The 22,321-nt window shown below is 43.6% G+C and overlaps 1 protein-coding gene across 1 annotated transcript in view; it reads left to right on the forward strand.

The window, feature by feature from the left end:
• Positions 1-22,321, forward strand: part of BBS4 (Bardet-Biedl syndrome 4) — a 481,469-nt gene that overhangs the window by 387,672 nt on the left and 71,476 nt on the right. The window contains exon 13 of the mRNA XM_086959248.1: positions 21,209-21,278. Coding sequence (XP_086815374.1) covers positions 21,209-21,278 — 70 coding nt within the window. The remainder of the gene's footprint in view (positions 1-21,208; positions 21,279-22,321) is intronic.

Raw genomic sequence — 22,321 nt, forward strand, 5'->3', positions numbered from 1 at the left:
CATTGTGCTACTCCACCTAAAAGCAGTTCTAAAACATTCTATGAGAAATTTCAGTACTTCTCAGGGTTTAACACCAGTGATGCAGAAACGTTTTATTATAAACTATTCGATAAAACAGGGTTGAAAACAATGCTGACAAATACTAAATTGATATGTTCAGAAGCATTTTATGAAAAAATGATGACATTTGGTTTTGATTATTGGAAAAATAACATTGAAACAAAAACAATCTGGGGTACAAAAGAGTGGCAGCTACAAGGCCTAGAAGCACTATTTTGAGCCTGCATGATCCCAGAGAAAATACTGTTTTTAAATGAAACAATTCAACAAACAACCTGTCTTGGCCTAGCTAAGATCAAAGACCTTAACAAACCGTCTATTCCGAAGCCAATACCTGATAATGCAACAACAGATATTGAGATAGACGTATCTAAAATTTTACATCTAAACAGAACACATCCTGATTGGAAAAAGTGTTTAATCTGGCCTATTGACACGAATAACTGTCAAGATAGATTCCTGAATAAAACACAGGGGTTAACAATGACCAGACCAGACCCTAGATACTCCCAGAGACAACATCCAGGGATAGTAACAACATACAGTGTAGGGAAACTGTGCCTTGAATGGCTAGAATCATCCACACTGGCTGAAATGAAGCAACACTTATCTTTACTTAAAGATGGTGCTGATTTGCGCGATTTCATTATGGGACCTCGCAAACCGCGTCAAAAGCGTTTCATAGCGACCAGTATATATGCAGCTAACAACCAGGCTTGGAAAGTCACACAAATTGAAACAGCTGAAAAAATACGAGAAATTGATCGTATTCATTTGTAAAAATCACTTTCTGTAGTGGACAATGGGTTAATGACTCTGTCCTCTAGAATATATTCACTGGACAGTATTGTATCATCTGCCATAGATATAATAGACAAAGACTTGCTAATGTTACAGCATGGCCAGTCGCAATTGCGTTCTATTGTACAGTTAGGCTGGACGCTGTAAAATCTTCCTTCAGGCTATGTGCCTTGGCGTTTAATCAACACAACGTCATTGTTTTCCATCTTTAACCTTACTGATAAACAAATCAGCTTGGCACTGAAAGGAGCAGACTATACAATCCTGAGCATCGAAAAACTTGAGAGATTACCATTGACAATGTCAGAAAGTCCTGTCATTGAATGGATAATACACGGGATTATCACAATTCCAATAACAACTTTTCGATTTAAAAAATGCCTTGAATACATACCTACTGGCCAGTATGAACGATTGGGTAAAGGGTACATTAAATCAGCATGGAAATTACCATACACACACACATGCTATAGTGACAGCAACAAACATGTATTTCTTAGTGGTGAAAACTGTAAACATTCACTAAGCGGTATACTTTTGTGCCAGGGTATTAATTTACACAGAGCCTGTGAATGAAATTCTAACAACCTTTCATGCCACCAACATGTCACACCTGCAACGCAGATAGAGCCTTTCTTTATGCAACTCTCGAATGGGAGTTACATTCTAATAACGGATCACAGCTGTTTGGCCTTTTGCCAGGGAAAGCATATCTCGTAAGCGTAACTTCCATGGTCAAATGCTGTATGCAACCATTGTTTCCAAACGGCCCTGGAGACACTGAGACTCCCATATGGCCTCGTTTGAATTTCTCTTCTATACGAATTGATACTTTAAGCAGAATGAAGTCTGTGCTTTTGCAGACAACAGTGCCCATCACGTCATCAAAAGAGACGTATGAACTCCTAGTTGCAAGGACAACATCAGAGACAAAACATCAAAGAGACAAAACATCAAAGAGACAAAACATCAAAGACAACATGACCTTTTATCAACAAATTGCCCCGTGCATTTCACAGAAATGCTTAGCCAACTCCTTAACATGTCTAGTGCCACAGGCATCCCAGGCATATTTAAGACGATTTTTACGGGACTGTTAACACCATTCAAAGCAATTCTAGGAATCATTCCTAATTTTGTCCATTCAGTCTTTGGCGGCATACCCCTGATTTTAGGACTTGTAGCAGGCATTTTATTTTTGACCCTCCTGCTCCGATATGGCAAGCCAAAACTCAGACATGACTCCTACAAGGATGGAAGAAACGATACTAGCAATACGCTACCGGGACCGCATAACTAGAGTCCTTGGATTGGCCAGGCTGAGTGATCTGAACATGACCTGGTTTCTTTCATTCAGACATATATGGCTGACCTGCATCTTACCTGTGCTTCGATGTATGCTATGCGGAGATGAGTGCGTGTTGGACATCTGTCTTGCACTTCCATCAGCAGTACCAATGGATATCGATACTTTGCTAAGTCCAGTAACGGCTCACGCATTGTGTTGTCCCCAGTGGCTACCAGTCCTGATGACGGCATTCGTTGAGACTCCTGTGCTACGACTAGGTGGTGACAGTGGAGCGAGAAATAAAAGCAACATCACCCAGGTACGACCTTCTGTGAGCATTGCTGATCCAGACTTTGATGATAGCAATCAATCTCACACCTGCCAAGTTACAGCACTATCGAACTTGGTCGAACTGTCACCTGATTTTGTAGACCAATTCTTTGAGAGCCTGTCTGATATGATGTTCTCCCCCGAACAGAAACAATAACTTTAGAAAAGCATTCCGACACACAGCTTTCCCATGAACTCTGAATTCGGCCTTCAGTTTTGATCAACAAAAACTGCTGAAAACTTTGGAACTCTATTCCCCCGTTCGCCAAGATTTTTTTAATTGAACATTTTTTGAAAAATATTTACCTTTTTCTGGCACAAAAATTCTTTGCTTAAAGTAGACCTATTCATAAAGAACAGAAGCTTCTATTTGTAGGTAAATCTAGAGACATAATAACTTTACATCAGCCTCTATCACATGTTACAGCAATGCATTTATATGTGATGAAATTATCTCGCACTTCTTTTATGTATTAAGAGATATTTCATGTGTAATTTTTTCGCAAAATCGTTCATTTATTACATATGCTATAATTTTGAATGATTTCTATGCTTAATGACGTACAGTACATCCATGTATTTCGAATACGCCATTTCAAATGTATATATGTATTTTGGGGTGGGTAATGTTACACATGCATCTTTTGCTATAGTTTTTAGTAAATTGATGGACATAAATTCATGGAGTGGGTGTCGCGTTCTAATCTAGGACCCTGATCAATACTGTGACCTTATGCCCCTATACGGCTATAATCCATTTGAACCCCTATAATGGCATAAACGATCAAGAGTGATATTTCAGAAACTCGTCTCTGGCCTAACACGATCAGAGCCACATTTCAGAATCTCTTCCTCTGCACCTCTTGTGGGACACCCCCGCGCCGCACGGCCACCAGCTGCTGCGTGTGTTCCCCTCTGCCTGCCTTCTGCCTCGCTGACGCCGTGGTCGCTCCCCTCTGGTTTCCCAGTTGTTTTGCCCTAAATTTGTGCTTGTCTGTTTCTGCCGTCTGCTCGCGTATTTTGCCGTTTTTCCTTGTTTTGCCCTAAATTTGTGCTTGTCTGTTTCTGCCGTCTGCTCGCGTATTTTGCTGTTTTTCCTCGTTTTGCCCGTAATTTGTGCTTGTCTGTTTCTGCCGTCTGCTCGCGTATTTTGCCGTTTTTATTTGTTTTGCCCTAAATTTGTGCCTGTTAATTTCTTTGTATCCCCTGTGCCGTGTCCAGTTTCCTTCCTGATTGGCCGCCTACCTCGCCGCCCTCCGCTCTCGCTTCCCGCCACCGACATTGGCCCGCCCCTTTTTCTCTTCTGTTCCCTCCCCGCTCCCGCCTCCCAGCTGCTCCGCCCACCCGCGCACTTCGCCTTAAATGGCGACCGTGCGGACGCGCAGCGGTCACGCGCAGCGGGCGCGCCGAAGGCGCGCCAAAGGTAAGCCCGTCCGCGACCGGATTGCGACCAGCGCCAGGACCCCTGGCCCACGAAGACCCCGACCGACCCGCCTGACGTACTCCGCCGCCACCCTCACCGCTCTCAACACCGGCCGACTCCCAGAATGCCATCAAGCCTCTCCACGACGTACCCACGGACCCTTCAGCTGCCACGCCTGCAAGTTCACCTGCATCCGGACCTGCCTCGCACCAGCACCCACCAAGCCGAACACCAGCAGTACCCACCTCAAGTGCATCCTGCTCAACACCCGCTCCATCCACAGACATGCCATCGAACTCTGGAACCTCCTCGACACCACAGCTCCAGACGTTGCCTTCCTCACGGAGACCTGGATGAACGCCTCTTCAGCTCCCGACATCGCCATCGCCATCCCAGAGGGCTACAAGATCGTCCGGAGGGACCGAAACGCCAACCAGATGGGAGGAGGCATCGCCATCATCCACAGGAGCACCATCCGTCTCACGACCAGCACCGACAACTCCCTGACCACCGCCGAACACCTGCATTTCCAGATCCACACCAACCCGAACACCACCCTCAGAGGCACCCTGATCTACCGACCCCCTGGACCACGCACACAATTCAGCGAGGACATCGCCGACTTCGTCAGCCCACATGCCCTCCCCTCCGCTGACTACATCCTCCTGGGAGACCTCAACTTCCATCTGGAGAACAACAACGACCGCAACACCAGCACCCTGCTCGACAACCTCACCAACCTGGGACTCAAGCAACTGGTGTCCACCCCCACCCACCTCGCCGGACACACACTCGACGCTGTCTTCTCATCCAGCAAGGACATCAACTTCAGCCACACCACAGAGCTTCAATGGACGGACCACAGCTGCGTCCACTTCACCTTCAAGAAAACAACGACCCACCACCACCAGCAACAGACCGCCCGCAGAAGCTGGAACAAGATCACAGCAGACCAGCTCGCCACCTCCCTGAGCCAGCACCCTCCTGCCAGCTCAGCGAACCCCAGCCAGGCCGCCGACAACCTCACGAAGTGGATCAGCAACTGCGCGGACGAACTCGCCCCACTGAGGACCCCGCCCAGCAGACCCGGCAGCAAGAAAGCCCCATGGTTCACCGACGAACTCAAGAGCTCCAAGAAGAACTGCCGAGCCCTCGAGAAAGTTTGGAGAAGGGAACCGACACCGGACAACAGGACCTCCTTCAAACTTGCCACCCGGAAACACCACCAGCTGATCCGCGCCGCCAAGAAAACAGCATTCAAGGACCGGTTGGACAACAACGCACACAACTGCAAGGAACTCTTCAACATCGTCAAAGAGCTTTCCAACCCCAGCGCAGGAAACAACGACATCACCCCATCGCAAGACCTCTGCAACTCCCTGGCTTCATACTTCCACAACAAGATCGCGGACATACACAACAGCTTCAACAACCAACCAACGCACACCATGACCGAACAACCACCCCCCACCACCACCCTCCGCGCCTGGACCCCGATCAGCACCGAAGACACCATCCGCACGATGAACTCCATCCACTCCGGATCACCGACCGACCCCTGCCCTCACCATGTCTTCAACAAAGCCGACGCTGTCATCGCACCCCACCTGCGAGACATCATCAACACATCCCTCGACACCACCATCTTCCCCGAGAGCTGGAAACACGCCGAACTCAGCGCCCTACTCAAGAAACCAACAGCGGACCCCACCGACCTCAAGAATTACCGCCCCATCTCGCTCCTCCCGTTTCCAGCCAAAGTCATCGAGAAGACCGTCAACAAGCAGATGGCCGCTTTCCTCGAGACGAACGGATCCCTCGACCCCTCACAGTCCGGCTTCCGAGCCAACCACAGCACCGAGACCGCCCTCATCGCCGCCACCGACGACATCCGAGCCCTGATGGACAATGGAGAAACAGCGGCCCTCATCCTCCTAGACCTCTCCGCGGCATTCGACACGGTCTGCCACCGCACCCTAGTACGGCGCCTCAGCAACGTCGGAATCCAGGACAAGGCGCTGGAGTGGATCACCTCCTTCCTCGACGGGAGAACACAGAGAGTCCGCCTACCACCGTACAAGTCAGAGGCCACCGAAGTCATCTGCGGCGTCCCCCAAGGATCATCTCTGAGCCCCACCCTCTTCAACGTCTACATGAGCCCCCTCGCGGCCATCGTACGCAAACACAACCTCAGCATAATCTCCTACGCCGACGACACCCAGCTGATCCTCTCCCTGACCAACGACCCCGCCGCCGCCAGAGCCAACCTGCACGAAGGGATGAAAGAGGTAGCCGAGTGGATGACGACCAGCCGCCTGAAACTGAACTCGGACAAGACGGAGGTCCTCATCCTGGGCTCCTCTCCCTCCGCCTGGGACGACTCCTGGTGGCCTCCCGCCCTGGGCACCGCACCCAAACCGACAGACCATGCACGCAACCTGGGCTTCATCCTGGACTCCTCCCTCTCCATGACCAGGCAAGTCAACAACGTCTCCTCGGCATGCTTCAACATCCTACGCATGCTACGGAAGATCTTCTGGTGGATCCCCACCGAGACCAGGAAGACCGTCACCCAGGCCCTCGTCACCAGCCGACTGGACTACGGCAACGCCCTCTACGCCGGGACCACCGCCAAGCTCCAGAAGAGACTCCAGCGGATCCAGAACGCCTCAGCCAGACTCATCCTCGACATCCCACGAACCAGCCACATCTCCGGACATCTGCGAGACCTTCACTGGCTCCCCGTCAACAAAAGAATCACCTTCCGCCTCCTCACCCACGCACACAAAGCCCTACACGACCAAGGCCCGAGCTACCTCAACAGCCGAGTCAACTTCTACGCTCCCAAACGCCACCTCCGATCAGCCAACCACGCCCTCGCCGCCGTCCCCCGCATCCGAAGAGCGACTACAGGAGGAAGGTCCTTCTCCCACCTGGCCGCCAAGACCTGGAACTCCCTCCCGACCGACCTGCGCCTGACCCAAGACCACCTCTCCTTCAGGAAGAAGCTGAAGACCTGGCTGTTCGAGCAGTAGCGGCTCCCCCCCCCCCAGCGCCTTGAGACCCCACGGGTATGTAGCGCGCTTTATAAGTGTCACTGATTGATTGATTGATTGCTTCCTCTGCAGCTCATTAGAGCAAATGACACAGCAGAAGCCACTATCTAAGATTCCTAGATTACACTCCGAGTTCTTCAACAAGATAAAACTCAGCAACCTGGGAAAACCCCGCTTGCTATGTTTTGATTAGTAATAGAACTCTAATGAGCACTGAGAGACGATCACTTCCTAGTGACATCTTTATTGACTTCTTATGTCCAAAAACGTACGTCAAACCAGGCACCTTTCAGGTATAAATATTACCAACGTTGCCTTAAGCAAACGCTGCTGCTACTACTGCCGCTACTGCTGTCTCAACGACATCAATGATAGCGATGGTGTGGTGAACATAGGAGCAGAACAGCTGTCCCTTACAGAGCCCAGCAGATGCAAGCTGCCCACGGACGCTGCCCCTCCTCCTCCTCGACGCGCTGAGAGAGACGCTGTCTTTTCTCCTGCCGAGAAAATCCAGCTCCAGCGTTTCCAGCCTACTCTTGTGAGTGACTGGGATATTGAGTCCTGGAAAGAGATACAAGACCTCCAACATTCTATTACAGAGGTATGGTGTTGACTAAACCCTTAGAGAGAATTCTTGAAGCAAACCTTGGCAAAACCAACTTAACTAAAACTGCTACTTACTTACTCCCTCCCAAGTATTAGCCTTAGGTCAGGTACGTGCGTAGTTAGAAGCACCAGTTGAGTACGTTAGCTAAATGTATATATGAATGTATATATTTGATTCATTTTAACCATTGTATGGCTAAGAAACCATATCAATGCTTTTACAGTATTATTTCGCAATCCTCATTTTACTGTACGCACTTTTTATAATAACTAGTCTTGCAATTGTGGCAATTCATTTCTCTTGCACGAGAAGAAAGACTGTTCAATAAATAATACCTTTTTATTGAAAACGCCCGTCTCTCTATTCTCTGCAACTTGGTGAAAGTAATCTGCACAACTGACTGAGTAAAATAACTGTCTATTGTTTCACACGACTCTAGAGATTGACTCTTATTCTAAGGAGCTAAGTTGTCATGTTTATGCGGTTGTTGGAAAACTGAATCCCTTCTTGTCTGTGCCAGGGAAGCTGATCACTTCCTATTCAGTCAAGAAAGTTTCCAGTGACCTCTGAGCTAGTTGGTAACAAACCCAATTAAGTTTAGCATAGTCAGTGGAGACCTGGAAGATCCGCACTTCTACGTCCATACTACTGTTTATGTTATTCCAATGCGCAGGGCCTATTGGGAAAATAGGAACTACACTACAGTTCACGCTCGTCAAACCATGTAAGCGGCCATATTTAAATACAAAAAATCACCCAAAGTGTGAAAACATCAATACATGAGGTGGCTGACATCTTGTCATAGTCATAAATATCATATCTTTTCAGCATTAGGTAAGCAATTCCATAAATACAAATGCGTTATATATTAGTTCACAATCGTATTATTTTACTGAATCATCTCGGCATTTCATTGCCCATTAATGTCTCACACATTACTCAATTCATTATTCCATAAAATGGTTTCAGTGCATTGAATATAACCAATTTAAGTGAAACAATAATTTGAAAGTTTCCATGGGTTAGCATTTCGTGCATACACTACGTTTAAATTGTTCTCCGTGGCACGTGACGCACAATTCTGTTAGAGTGTTTCCTATTGGTTTGCTGGGACTCATTCGTGCATTGTTGTCATGGGCACGTTGCTAGATTACACGGCCTCATATGTAATTAATTTCGCCCAAGTGGGCATTGTCTATGACTGAAAGCACGGCCCATAACTCAAAGGGCAAATATCGAAGAAATGTTAGTAAATCCAATTTGGCAATAATGCACTCCCATGGGTGTTTCGAAGGTGTAAGAACATAGTGCCCCAGTGGGCCAATCCTGGAAAAAGTTCTATTCCACACTGAAATCCGTAGACAACCGCATTGTATTTCTGATTATTCGTCCTCAAACCTCAAGAAATATCTAAAACAATAAAATATAATATATAAAATTACACAAATAGACTGCAGCCATTCCATTTCTTCAACTCATTTGTATAATATACTATTCATACAGATGTATAGGCAATTCTTCAGTAATATTCAATCAATAGGGAGTCAGGCATCCAAAATCAATAATATATTTTGATTCAAGTTTCCTTAGGGATAATTCAAGATTACCCCCTCTGAATCCCAAATCCACACTGTCAATTACCACCATTTGCATTTGTGTTTCATCCTGCATGTGCTTCTCATGGAAATGTCGCGCTATGGGATAATGTTTATTGTGATTGCTAATAGCACGTAGATGTTCTAGTATCCTTTTCTTTGCCTCATGTTTCGTGCTACCGACATACCATTTGTCACACAACTAATATAAATAACTACATTCATATAGCAGCAACTTCATACATATATACACAAATTGTTAAGTGTCCCAATTATTTATGAGGTGGCATGTAAGGCATAAGAACAATAGTTTGGAGTACTACCTGGACGGATTACCACTGGTTAGACTTATTGTAAGACTTTCCCCCATCACCTTTTATCTGTATGTTTCCTTCATAGCCTCAGTTCTTATTGAATTGCAATACATATTCTAATAGTTTGTGAAGAAATTACTGATATTCAGGGAGGAAAGAGAGTTGGTTATGCAGAATTGAAATTACAAATACATAACTTTTCCTTCTGCATCATAGCATCCATACTGATAGTCTTAAACATAGACTAGAGAAGCAAGCATATCTCTCACAGATATTACCAGCATTTAATGTGCCTGTGCACAGAATATGACATTGGTGGAAGTTCACTTAGCGGGGCTGATCTCTTGAACTCACTGTACCAAGCATCATCGAATGTGACAGTCAGAACTTGTTTTCCACACACTCGCAAGGTATTTTTCTACGTCTTTATAGTCACAGTCTTCTTCTGTCTCAGAAAATCCATTTTGGAAACTTCAGAGGTGAAGAAGTTAGAGCTCCAAGCTTTCTTCCAATTTTGCTCATAGTGTCATCACCTGTAAGAATGTGTGCCTTGATAAGAACGCTGGGCATCTCTGGGTCAAGTTTCTTGTACAGAATATGAAGCAGTATTAAGTGTCTTTTCTTGCCTGTTCCATAACATCTCCATAGCTCTGACAGTTTTTGACTTATGAACATTGCAACAAATCTAAGTAGCACAATAACGATATATGTGTGATTTGACAATACAGTGACTCAATTGGAAACATTTCAAACAGCCCTCTCACCATGTGGCACAACACAAATGTCAGCTTCCTCCTATTTACTGTTAGGTTCTTGAACAATATGTTCAAGAACCTAGAAGAATATTTCTCTGCAGGCACCAACCCCGCATTGGCAATCATTCCACTTGCAATAATTGGAAATTCAGTGGTCACTGAAGCATCAGCAGTGTTTTGGCAAGTTAACCTCTCCAAGTTCATCTTGTTCGATATTGATGACCAGAATTGATCAAGTTGCACAGGTATAGGTGTTGAATTTTTGATGCACGCAAGGTCAGTTGTTCCACTTGTTGACATTTGCCTGATTCCCTCACATTCTTTGACAGATAATTCAATGTGCAGTACTTGCAAGGTGCACACTGACTATGATAACTGTAGAACTGTCTGAACTACCTCTCCGAAGTTTTGGATGGATGAAATTTTGACCTTTCATATATGTGACATATGGTCCACAATAACAGCAGTTTTCAATAAGAAACATTTTTTAATTAAAATTCCTCAGGTGGAAGTTTTTTTTCAAGCTCTTGTTCAAGTTTGTGCTTTTTTGGTTTGGTTTCAGCATCGCCATCAAATAATGAGCTTTTTGGAAGGCGATATGTAACAGAAGGTCCTTTATAAATTCACCCCATTTATTTGCTACATCCATTTTTCTATGTACTTGCAAAAGTTATGTTTTTTGTAACCTGCTTTATAGTGTCTGGTTGGACGAAACTCTTACTATGGCAATTAAAGCGTGGAAGTTTGGCTTTAGTGATCATGTCAAACAAATCTTTCCCTTTTGATGCAAATGTCTCCTGTTTCAGTTCTGCTTATGTTCCAGGACATCTAGTATATGTGTCTTTATATCGTTCTCGGCATATTGTTTGCTCCCAAAGTAATGTAGTTGCACAGGCCAGTCATTTCAAAAGGGTTTCCTTGCTGCTGCATAGAATGAGGAAGGCTGTCAACATGTTGATTAAAATGTTTGCCTCTCTTTCCAACAAGTTCGTGGTGAGGAATAGTTTCATAATGGTCCATTAATTTTGAATTTGTCATCTCTCTGAAAGCATTGCAGATAAATAGGACTTCTTGGTAATCTAGCTGCCATTTATCAACATATTCACTTATACATGTCTGACCAACAATTCCCTTGGAGCTTTTCTGTGATCTCTGGATCTTCTGTTCCAGTTTCATACCTGGAGCCACAGCATTGACTCAGAGGCATGGTTTTTCCACCTCTAGCTTCTACACTCTTTTCAAATACTAGGACACAAATCTCAGGTAGTTTATGCACTCAAATTTGCAAAACACAGTAATCAGGAACTCCACAGTCTTCACGTGCAGCTCCCAATCGCCTTTCCGATCAGCATGTAGCAAGGTTTTCACTAGAGCTGTCATGTGTAAAACATTTCCCCTGTACTTACAAAGTTCTGATTTTTCTTCACATTCCTTGAGAAACTCTGCAAACTTGGTTTTCAAGTTTTCTGATTTTTAACTGAGTGTGTGTATTAAACATTGCCTGGCTTTGCATTATGTCTTTGAACGAAGTGCACCCTGTGCCTTATTCACTTCTGAGATAAGACGTGCAAAACCAAATTTGTCATTCTTGTTACAGAAAGCATTCAACACAATGTTTCGATAGCCTCAGATATGATGAGCATACCTTGTAGCGGGCGAACATAATGAGTTCCGCTCAATACTGACAGGCGGTTTTGCTTCCAAAGATTTCAGCCTCAATAAGTGCATTGTCTAGCCACATCCACTGAGAAAACTTCCTGCACACTGCAACGCAAGTGTTGTCATGTGGAAAACATCCCTCATTGGATAAAGATCATTACATTTCACTGGATTGCTCATAAAAATGTCAACTACAATATGGAAAACACCTTCATCGCAGAAAATTTGCAGAATAGGCTGGTCTTCAAGCTGAGCTTGTACATTTTGGATATTCTTTAAAACTGCGTATACTGTTGCATAGTTTGTGACTGAGCTGGTAATACTGGTAAAAACCCAACCTTCTTCAGTGGGATGGTCTCCTGGGAGATCAGACCGTGAATTCCAGTCCATGGAGGAACTGGTTTTCCTTCATCCTCCATACCATATTGAATAAGTGATGGGATAAATTCAATCAAATCAGCTTTTTGGACCGCAGCATCAGGTAGAACACAATCCATGTCCTCAGCCACTTTGAAACTTTCTGGTAGACTGGTACATGTTGATGGCTTATAGGGATTTTGCACACGTTGGCAAGGCAGTTGGGTTATGAGCTTGAAGCTTCGTTTGTGTATGCCTACAGTTGACACAGCTTGTTTTCCAGTAGCTACTTCATTGGTATGGTCTTGAAAAAGCACCATGACAGTATCATGTGAGCTGGATGTTCGAGAAAAAGAAGAGCCATCCTCAAAATCAAAATGATCAAGAGCAGCAATTGTAAATCAATTCCTGGTAAAGTGACTTGGAGTGATGTGCTGTTGTATTCTTAGATTTTACAGCAAGAGCTGCTAACAAGTTTCTGCTCAGTACTATTTCATTATACCTTGTTGATACACCAATCCTATTCATTGAAACGATTAGCTCTCTAATTTTGCACTTGTCATAGATTGCGTGGACAGTCATCATGTGTAGCGGCGTGTTTGTTTGCTGTGATGTAATTCACAAAACATGATTTGGAAAAGATAGTACATTTGCACAGCATAAGTCTGTCGGTTCATAAGATTGTCTTCCACTTATTCGCTTATATCTTCAAAGCCATCATCAATGTTGTTGGCTTCTGGTCCAAACTCAAGAACTTTATTTTGTGACAGTTTTGCTTTGCTGATATTAAACAATGATTTGAAAAATGTTAAGGCAACATCAGGCTTTCTTGTTGACTCCCATGATTTGCGGTCCTCTGTGACATCACAAAAGTTGTCATCAAGTCCAAAAACAAAATCTTTCAGGACGTTTCTTAAAATGGTTTCTGCTGAGTTTACTGCATCCTGTGATATTATTTTGGTAGCATAAACTTCAGAAGTGAAATCAGCTGAGAACACCACAAGAGGCTCGTTCTTTTTGTTAGACTGAGAAAAACGAATTCTGTAATTGTACATTCTCACCCAAAAAAATTGTAATTTTATTATTAATGATCAATACAGTTTCATCAATGTTGACCATTATTTTTTTGTTCTCACGGAATGTCAACCCATAGCCAGCACCCAAATGGTTTTAATACCTAATTTGCTTTTTCAAAGAGTGCTAACTGAAGGCTGGTGGTTATGTTGCTGCTGGAAGCTCATTGTTCATTCATGTTTTTGAATGTATGCACCCATGCAGTTCGGGTGCGCATACAAATCCGCTGCAAATAGATTCACCTCGCCGTTTAGATCAGCTACTCTGCTGAAAACTTCATCTTTGAAGAAACTAGCTGCAAATAAAAACTTGTTTGACCTTTGAGACTCACATATGCTGTACTTTAGTCTTTTGTCAATCCATTTGGCACTTGTTCTGGCTAAACCACAAATAACACATAGAAGATCCTCTGCTTTCTGATTAGTTGTTGGAGGTGGGCGAGGGGTAGCCATCGATCTTCTAAGTGGTTGGGCATTGGGTTTGGTGGTCGTCGCTTTCTCAGAAAACTCGGATTCTTGATGTCATTCACTGGTTGCTGCTATTTTTGACAAATGTTTCCAGGCTTTTTTCCATTGTATACGACTTGTAGCACTTTTTGTTACAATGATAAAATATTTGATCCTCCTCTCCCATCATTTTCAAACTTTTGTGAATTCCTCTTGCCTGTTTCTGCATCATCTTGAAATCTCTTTAGTCCAGTCGCAGTTGATGTTGCCTTTCCTTTCACATTAGTTTTTCATATGACACATTTTACTTTGTTGAAGGAGTCCTTCTATTTTGTAGTGAGTCAAGAGGTAAAGATCCTCTGCTACCACCTGCTTCTCTCATGTTTACAGCTTTGAATCAACAGGAAACCTGAAACATAAACAATATTAAAATAAATTACCAATAGGATGGCTAAACCACACCATTATACAGCCCCCATTTTGAAATGGCAGAAGGGTTGCTCTGAGGAGTTATTTTCTGTCTCTATAAGACTACTTGATCCCCAATACCTGTGTTTTGACATAAAAATGGAGTATATAGGTCTCATGATTCCTGAATTATTACATCATCACTGCAACATATCCGCCGTTTTAAAAAATGACCAGAAAAGTTTGGCTCTGATTAGCATGGCTACCAGTAGCAGCTGATGTCTGAGCAGAGACAACTAGAAAAAACATAAAACATTAAAAATAACATACCTGCCTCCCACTGCATCACTACTCTTCTACTCTTCTCTGGCTCCTATGCAGTGCAGGCTCCAAGACACCCCTGCAGCCAATCCAGATGCTGCTCTCAAGCTGCTGGCAGCATGAGAGCTGCATCTGTATTGGCCTTAGCGCCACGGATTGGCACTCCCAGAGAGACTGGAAACCTGTGCCTTCTGTCTCCAATGCGGCTCGGGTTGGAGACATCTCAATGTACCATCCTAAGATGTCTGGCCAAACCCAAAAGCTCACTGACAGCAGTGTCCACCACTTCCCCTCCATTTCTTCCGCCACGATGACCCCGCCTCCAAGACAGGGCCCGTACTGGATTTATAGTCAACTGGTGTAAATCCTTAATATTCGCTCTTAGGGGAGATCCTCCCATCCCCCGGGAAACTGCCCAATTCAGATCAACACTGTTGGCTTTAAATACTTGGGTATTTTTATTCCTCTCGATTCCTCAGCCCGCTACGCCCAAAATCATCTTCCGCCCCTGCGTAAACTCAAAAAAGACATTGCCAGCTGGAAATCTCCTTCCCTCTCCCTACTGGGCAAAGCGACCATGTTTAAAATGATGTCCTTACCCAGATTCCTTTACGCACAGCAAAATGCTCTGGAACCTGTACCTGGACATTACTTCAGGGAAGTGGAGGGCCTCCAGAGAGAACTGCTCTGGAACGGAAGATCGCGTATCGCCTTCAATAGGCTGACCTTAAACTGGTACAATGGTGGCATAAGCCTCCAGGACATTAAAAAATACTACTGAGCAGTGCACCCGTCAATCACAGCACCTATGGCCGAGGTGACGACCCTGGCTATACCATGGATACATGGCTCCTTCCCGGAGGCAATTACAACAGGGCACTCTATTCGTTACCTAAATGATACAGTCTTACAGGCCCCTCTAACCATTCGGTCCGGATTTGGCACGATGCAAGTTACTCTCTTGAGAGGGGACATAAATTGACGTTAGCAACCCCACTTTGGGATTCTGAAAATCTGGGTAGCCTGTGGAAATTTAAAGGTTTCGACAGGTGGGGCCTCATTAGCATTTCACAAGTCAAGACATTTGGGGGGAGAGAGGGAGTGAAGTCCTTCACCACACTACAGGCTGAATATGACCTAGTCGATACTGAAAATTTCCGATATGCTCATATCCTACACTCACTTCAATCACTTCTACCTAGGGGGACGGCTCTTTCAGAAGCCTCGCCCTTAGCGGACAGGATCTTGGGCGGCCACCTACCAGAAATGACGATTTCCTTAATATACAAAAAACTGATAAACAACATGACAGATCCCCTCCAGGAATTACGGGAGAGATGGATGGGAGATGGTATCGAGAAAGACGACAGGCAGTGTCTTAACCTAGAGTGGTTGCCATACCGGCGCGCCGTAGACTGGTATAGCTAAAAATTCTTCATCGAGTGTACATCACTGGGCCACGTCTGATCCGTATGGAGAAAATCGATAGTGGGGAGTGCAGGAGAGGATGTGGCCACCTGCATACGTTCCTGCTCATAATATGGGAATGTAAACATGTCCGCTCCTTCTGGCACGAGGTACATGAGACAATATTTGCAGTGCTTCACATCCGTCTTCGTCCGGAGGCGAGACAATGTCTCCTAAAAATATGGGAACCCACAGACCTGAACTCTCACCAGACGAAGTGGGCCTCCCTGGGGTTCATGATCGTCAAGAGACACATTGCACAATTATGGGGCGCTCCTAAACCACCAACACTAGAGGCCTGGGGAAGGGACCTTGATTTGTGTATGTTTAGGGGGAAGGCAGTGTATGTTGCCAGGGGATGCCCCAAAAAGTGGGACCGAATTTGAAGCCCTTTGAATAGTTATCGTGGAGAAATCTGTACGCCACCTGGTTGTGCTGAGGAAAATGTCCCTCTTACCCCATAACACTCCCCTCCTCTGTAAAGATGCAATCCTTCTACCTCTGTACGCCATTGTTACATATAAATTGACTGATTCCTCTATATTGTCTATTTGAACCAATGTCTGTTTCAATAAAAAGATACATAAACATTTTAAAAAGACACGCCCCATAGAACTTGAAAAATAAAACGAAAATAAACCTGTTTTATTATCGTTTTATTTTTTAAAAATGTTAGGCTGCTGGCTGGGAAAAGGGGTGACGGGTTGACTCTCTGCCGTAGCTGAGGAGCCACTGCTGATGTCTACTCTAGCTAAATGCCTTCTCTAACAATACATAAACACAAATCAAAAATGAAAAACTCTCGACAACTATTTTTTACGGAGGTATTTCAAGGGGACTATTATGGCATGCATGGCAGATTCATGAAGTTCTCCTGCTTTTTTTATATATCTTTGGCACATCCTTCTTGCTTTGCCTTCTCTTTTTGTGCTGTGTGTCTATAATTTTTTGTGCAACCTCCTCCCGTTACCTATGCTGTAACGTTTTCCCTCTACTGTGGGTTTTCATTCAAGCTTTTATTCTTTCTCTCTTGCTTAGAATCCTCTTCCTGCTCCTTGATGTTTTTTCTTCAGATCCTTTGTGCTATCTATTTCTTATATCCTGTGTGATCTGTCTTTTTTTTCTTAGTGCTCTACCTCTTTAATGCCCTATTGCATCTTTTTGCTTTCCCACTTTTTTTCTAACTCAAACGTTGTGTTGTTTTTCTGTTACTTTATTTTGTCTCTTTTATGGTACTTTTCATCTTCTTATTTTTGTGCTTTGCCATTCAGTATGGCCTCAACCTTATATAATCGTTTGTCTTTTGCACCATTCTATTTCATACATCTAAACTTCCTTCCCCTTTTAACTCATGCATTTCTACCTACATGTATTTTTTCTCCCCGGTATCCTTTTTCATGCATTGTAGAGCAATTGACTGTCATGAACCCTTGTATTACGGGATCCTGGAACACTTAAGATCAAATAAAAAATATCCATTTAGTTCGGGTGAAAGTCTGGCATTTGACGTTACTCTTCATGGGATATACAGGCCTTTTTATTCTCATTAATTTTTTTAAGGCTTTTTATACAAAACAAAAGAAAACATTGCAATAGCAAACTTAAATGTTGTTTCACAGGGAGAAACAGAAACCATATGTGATTCAGTGATAGAAGGAAATATAGCCTGATAGTCTGTATGTAAGTTAAGACAGAAATAGCATCAATACAGCGTTTGCTCTGCTAAGGTCTCCTACTCCCAGCTAGCAAGAGCAGGCAGAGTTGTAAAAAAAAACACCCAGTGCTCCCATACCTTTCCTGACAAAAACAGTGCCGCAATTGTGTGTATGTCCATACCAACCCCAACAGGGAAGGTTCCAAAAAGGAACGTGAAAACATCAAGATTTTTCCATTGAATTTCAGTCTTTCTGGAAACTAGACAACTGAGGCACTCCTGGGTAGTACAGCCTATGTAGATCTTGCTACTTTTTCTTACCCAGAATGTTAAACTTTGATTAAAATTCAAGATATTCCCCTTATTTTGTGAGAGAGGTTCTGTAATCTGTTAGAATTGACAGTCCTACCATCTACGATTCCACATTTCTCATGATAAAAACAATACCCAACTTGTGTGACAGAAACCAGTGCAACCTTTGGCAGTGTGTAGTCAATGTGGTCTTCACACGGTTACAGTTATGGTCCATTCCTTTGATGTGCTTTATGTCCACCAACAGCTGGGGGCAGGGCACCGTTTTTTATGAAGATGTTTGGGAACCCAGGTTGATAAGACATCTATCTTTGGCTGAAAGTGTTTAAGATTTCTGTCTCATAAATATAATGAAAATAGAATATTTGACCCATTCTTTAACGTTTGCAGTGTATTCTAGATAATAAACCATCCAAGCAAGCCACACCAGTCTGTATTTCCCTGCTTTTCTTGGTTTCAGTAATGCATAGGGTTGGTAAAGATCCGTGGTGCTGGCCGATCCCAGTCAAAAATTTTACAGCCTTTAATCATGTAAAGAGAGAGGACTTTAGATGTTTTAGGCATATTTTCATGTTTGCTAGGTGTTCTTCATAAGAAACCATACTAGGATCCCTGTAATCCACACAATCCTAGAGTTACTCTGGCATCCAGGTTTCGGAAATCAATCAATCAGCATTTGTAAAGTGCAAGACTGTCACCCCTTGGGGTTCTGGGCGAAATACATGTGCTCTTTTAAAAAGAAAGAAAATCCATATCCCTTCATGCCTTGTACTGTCACATGGCACACAGGCTCAGTTCTTATTAACTGCTCGTGAGTAGGATCACTTAATAATGTTTTGTCATCCTACTTTATTGAGATTTTCTCCTTAGACACCAAATGCAGCGTCTTCACTCAGCTTTTCGATTTCTACCTTTTTTCGTTCTTCTGAATGACAAGTTTCTGTGTTCTCAGTTTATTTTGCTATGCCTTGACTGTGGGAGGAAGAAGGTAGCCTCCGACCCACTTATTTACCCAAATTTCAAATATCAAAGACGGAAAATGTTTCAATAAAAAATAATCCAACCCTGGACGGACATTACCTCAGAGGAGTAGAGTACGAAAAAAAGCTAAGGGCTTCCAGGAAAGTTGCCTCATCCCCTGGGACTGTATCCTATCCACCAAAAGACTGATACGGGGGAGATCTAAAGAAAGGAAAAGGCACCATTTTCATCTACATCATTCTTTTCATTTGTGAATCTTCTAATGGATGTCATTCATCTTTGCATCGAAGTCAGGTAACAAACTACCTGCTTGTTCAACATCAAAGCACAAGAATCACTCAATCAGAAAAGGGGTAATCTCTATTCTCAACTCAATATTAAGGTGCTCAAATTCACACCATTCAGAGTCTCATCAGCCTCTTCTTACACTATAAGAAAATGCCTTCCAGTGCTCCTGAAGCTTCCCCAATCCAGGTCTTGTTACAACATCTGTCGCCATCATCAGCAAAACCAAAGACAGGCTTCTATATCTCCCATCTTCCTCCAGCCTTGTCACCTCTAACTTCTAGGATTCCCACACAGCTGTCTGGTGAGGTTTCTGGTGTTCAATTAGATGCAGCTCACCAGTGGAAGGACTCCAGGATCAGAGTCCACACAAATGCAAAAGAAAAAGAATGCCTGCCCTCCACTGAGACATACTTTGGATTAAGACTCTGGCTTTTTCTGTAATATACCAACTGCATGAGTATATATATTCATCAGCACTGCGTTTCATGATGTCCTAACTACCTTAGGAGCAGCTTTGTTAAACATCCCAGAAAAGGCTCCACACATTGTCCTCTATAATGTCATCATGGAGACACTACAACTGCATTCAACATCTTGAGCTCTGTTACTTTTAACCTTTGAAATTGAAAAGATTGTATGTGTGCTGTCAGCATCACAATTGCTACACAGCATCCTGCCAAGAAGACGTTATACTTCCCTATCTGTTCCTTCTCAAGCAAAACTAGTATTCGCTTATATCAGGTGCTTCCAGAAGCTGTTTTGGGTTACATCATGGTCCTTCTCAAAAGCCTTTCCATACGGTCCCTGTCATCAAGACTTTTTATCATTCAGGAGGATAATCTACTCCTTGTAGCCTTCACCTCTATGGTGTTTTATCCAAACTGATCGCTCCTACTTCTTAGCCTATACAATGGACATCATAGCAACATCTTTCTAGAAACCAAGCTTTCTAGTCTTTATTAGATTAAGCCATAGAGTGAGGAAGCAGTAAAACCTTACACTTTTCACTCCAATAGAATCATTTTGAGAATTCATCCCTCTATTGTACCAGAAGTAGTCTTGGGTTTTTATAATGTAGTCCATCTCCGTGTTAGTCTTCTTCAGTAATTTTTACTTTCTAGAAGAGATATCTTTAGCGGTAAGGACAGTTCTAAACTTTACCTAAACAAAAATAAAACATGCCACTGCCTGCCAAATAGTAGCAAACCATGCCTGTTAAAAGAGATAGTTTTATGTATTTCACTTTTATGAACTGGCCAACAAGCCTTTCCTGGTAAACAAAGAGCACACACTTTTAAAAAATAGAATACATTTGGCCTATATAGACTATGGACTATTTATCTGCATTTAAAAATGCCAGACATTCACCTTATCAAAATGGATATGTTATTTTAAACTGAAGTGTTTTGGTATCTCCATACTTAGGTGAGAATATTTTATATTTAAAGATTCTAGTGATGCAGAACTTAGATTAAAAAGTAGCATGTCTTTCTCAGTAGTGTATTCTTGCTTTCTTCAGTGTCTGCCCACTCTTTGCCTTTCATACCTTCTCTCCTCTCGTGCTCCCATGTCATCTCTTGCAACCACACTTGTTTTGCTACATTAGTAGGAGCTGAAATGAGGGTAGCAAAAAGCTACAAATGTCCCTGACCTCCATCACAACTGTCAGAGTGGGGAGAGTGGAGAGCAGATCATAAGCTCTGTGTTGGAGTCTTGCGCTACCACAATGCTTTCTAGATCTAAAAAGTCATCATGCTCAATGGCACGGCAACATAATGAAAATTCCTCTATACCATGTGATTTCTAATGGAGCAATGTGAGTAGCCATGTAAACATTTCAAGCCCAGTCTCTTTTGAAAGAGTAACCATACGAGGGAATGGTTTTGTGTAAGTCTATCATGTTTTATTAAAGATATCCTTTTCAGGGTTCCTAGAGTGCAGCAGAGAAAACCTACTCCTCACAGGATGTCCAGTGTTCTATAATATGTTGGTCTCCTCTTTTCTTTCTGCAGTTGCTCTAACAAACCTGGATGATCCAGATAATGCAAAACAATCTTACGAGCAAGCAGTCCGTTTGGAACAGTAAGTTCGGATGTGAAACACTTATATCTCCTCTGATCCATGTCAAAGCAAAGATAGACTTTGTTACATCACCGAGTGAGGGGAAATGTCTATTTGTTATTCCCTTTGCAGATTCTTTCTTTGCAAGGACTAAGCCATCAAATCAGGATACTTAGACTTTTATCTCTTGGCCACAGCATAGCAGATAGCACCACATTATGCTACGGGGTTTTGTAGGGCACAGCTTATCACCTGTGAGGGTTTTCATGCGCCAGAGCTGTAAGTTAATTAGTGGAGGGGTGGTCTGGATATTTAGGGGGAGTTTGTTCCAGCTTTTGGCTGGGAAGAAACAAGCGCAGACTCTGGTCTTGCTTTTGCAGGTGGGGTGGGGGATTCATGTGAGGCAGAAAGAAGTGGAGTGCAGGTGTCTGGAGGGATGGTAGAGTTGGAGTTGTGTATTGTATAGCTTTGTAGGCATGAGGGAGCAGCTTGAAATTGCAGCATTTCTGAATGGATAGCCAGTGCACTTCCGCGAGGTGGAGCGTGATGTGCCTGGCAGCGGGGTTTTTAATGGTTTAGAGTCTTGGAGTGTGATGGCTGGAGATGTCAACATATAGCGCATTGCTGTAGTCAAGCCTGCTGATAATGAGGGTTTGGGTGACCGGGCATGGGCAGTCATTTGAAGATTTTGCAATGCTTTCTGATGATGTGGTATTTGACTGATGTCACGGCATTGACTTGTTTGTTCATTGAGATCTTGTTTTTAAGGATGCGGTCTAGATTCCTGGTATGTGTGAGGGCTCTTGCTCCTGAAGGATCAGGTCCCCCGACTTGATCTCTTAGGTTCTCCCGACCTTCTGATCTATAGGAACTTCACACCTTTATACATTCCTACATTTCTAGGGGCGCGTGTGCGGGGCCTTTTTTTTTTTTTACACACTTTATTGATGACCGCAGTACGACGTGCAGTAGCAGAGTAATTTGTTAGGTACAGTCCTGTTACAACAATCCCCTTAGCCATATTACATAACAAGTCTGTTCTCAGCATTCTGTGTGATCTAGAA

This window comes from Lissotriton vulgaris, chromosome 2_2, assembly GCF_964263255.1.
Source record: "Lissotriton vulgaris chromosome 2_2, aLisVul1.2, whole genome shotgun sequence".
Classification (NCBI taxonomy): Eukaryota; Metazoa; Chordata; class Amphibia; order Caudata; family Salamandridae; genus Lissotriton; species Lissotriton vulgaris.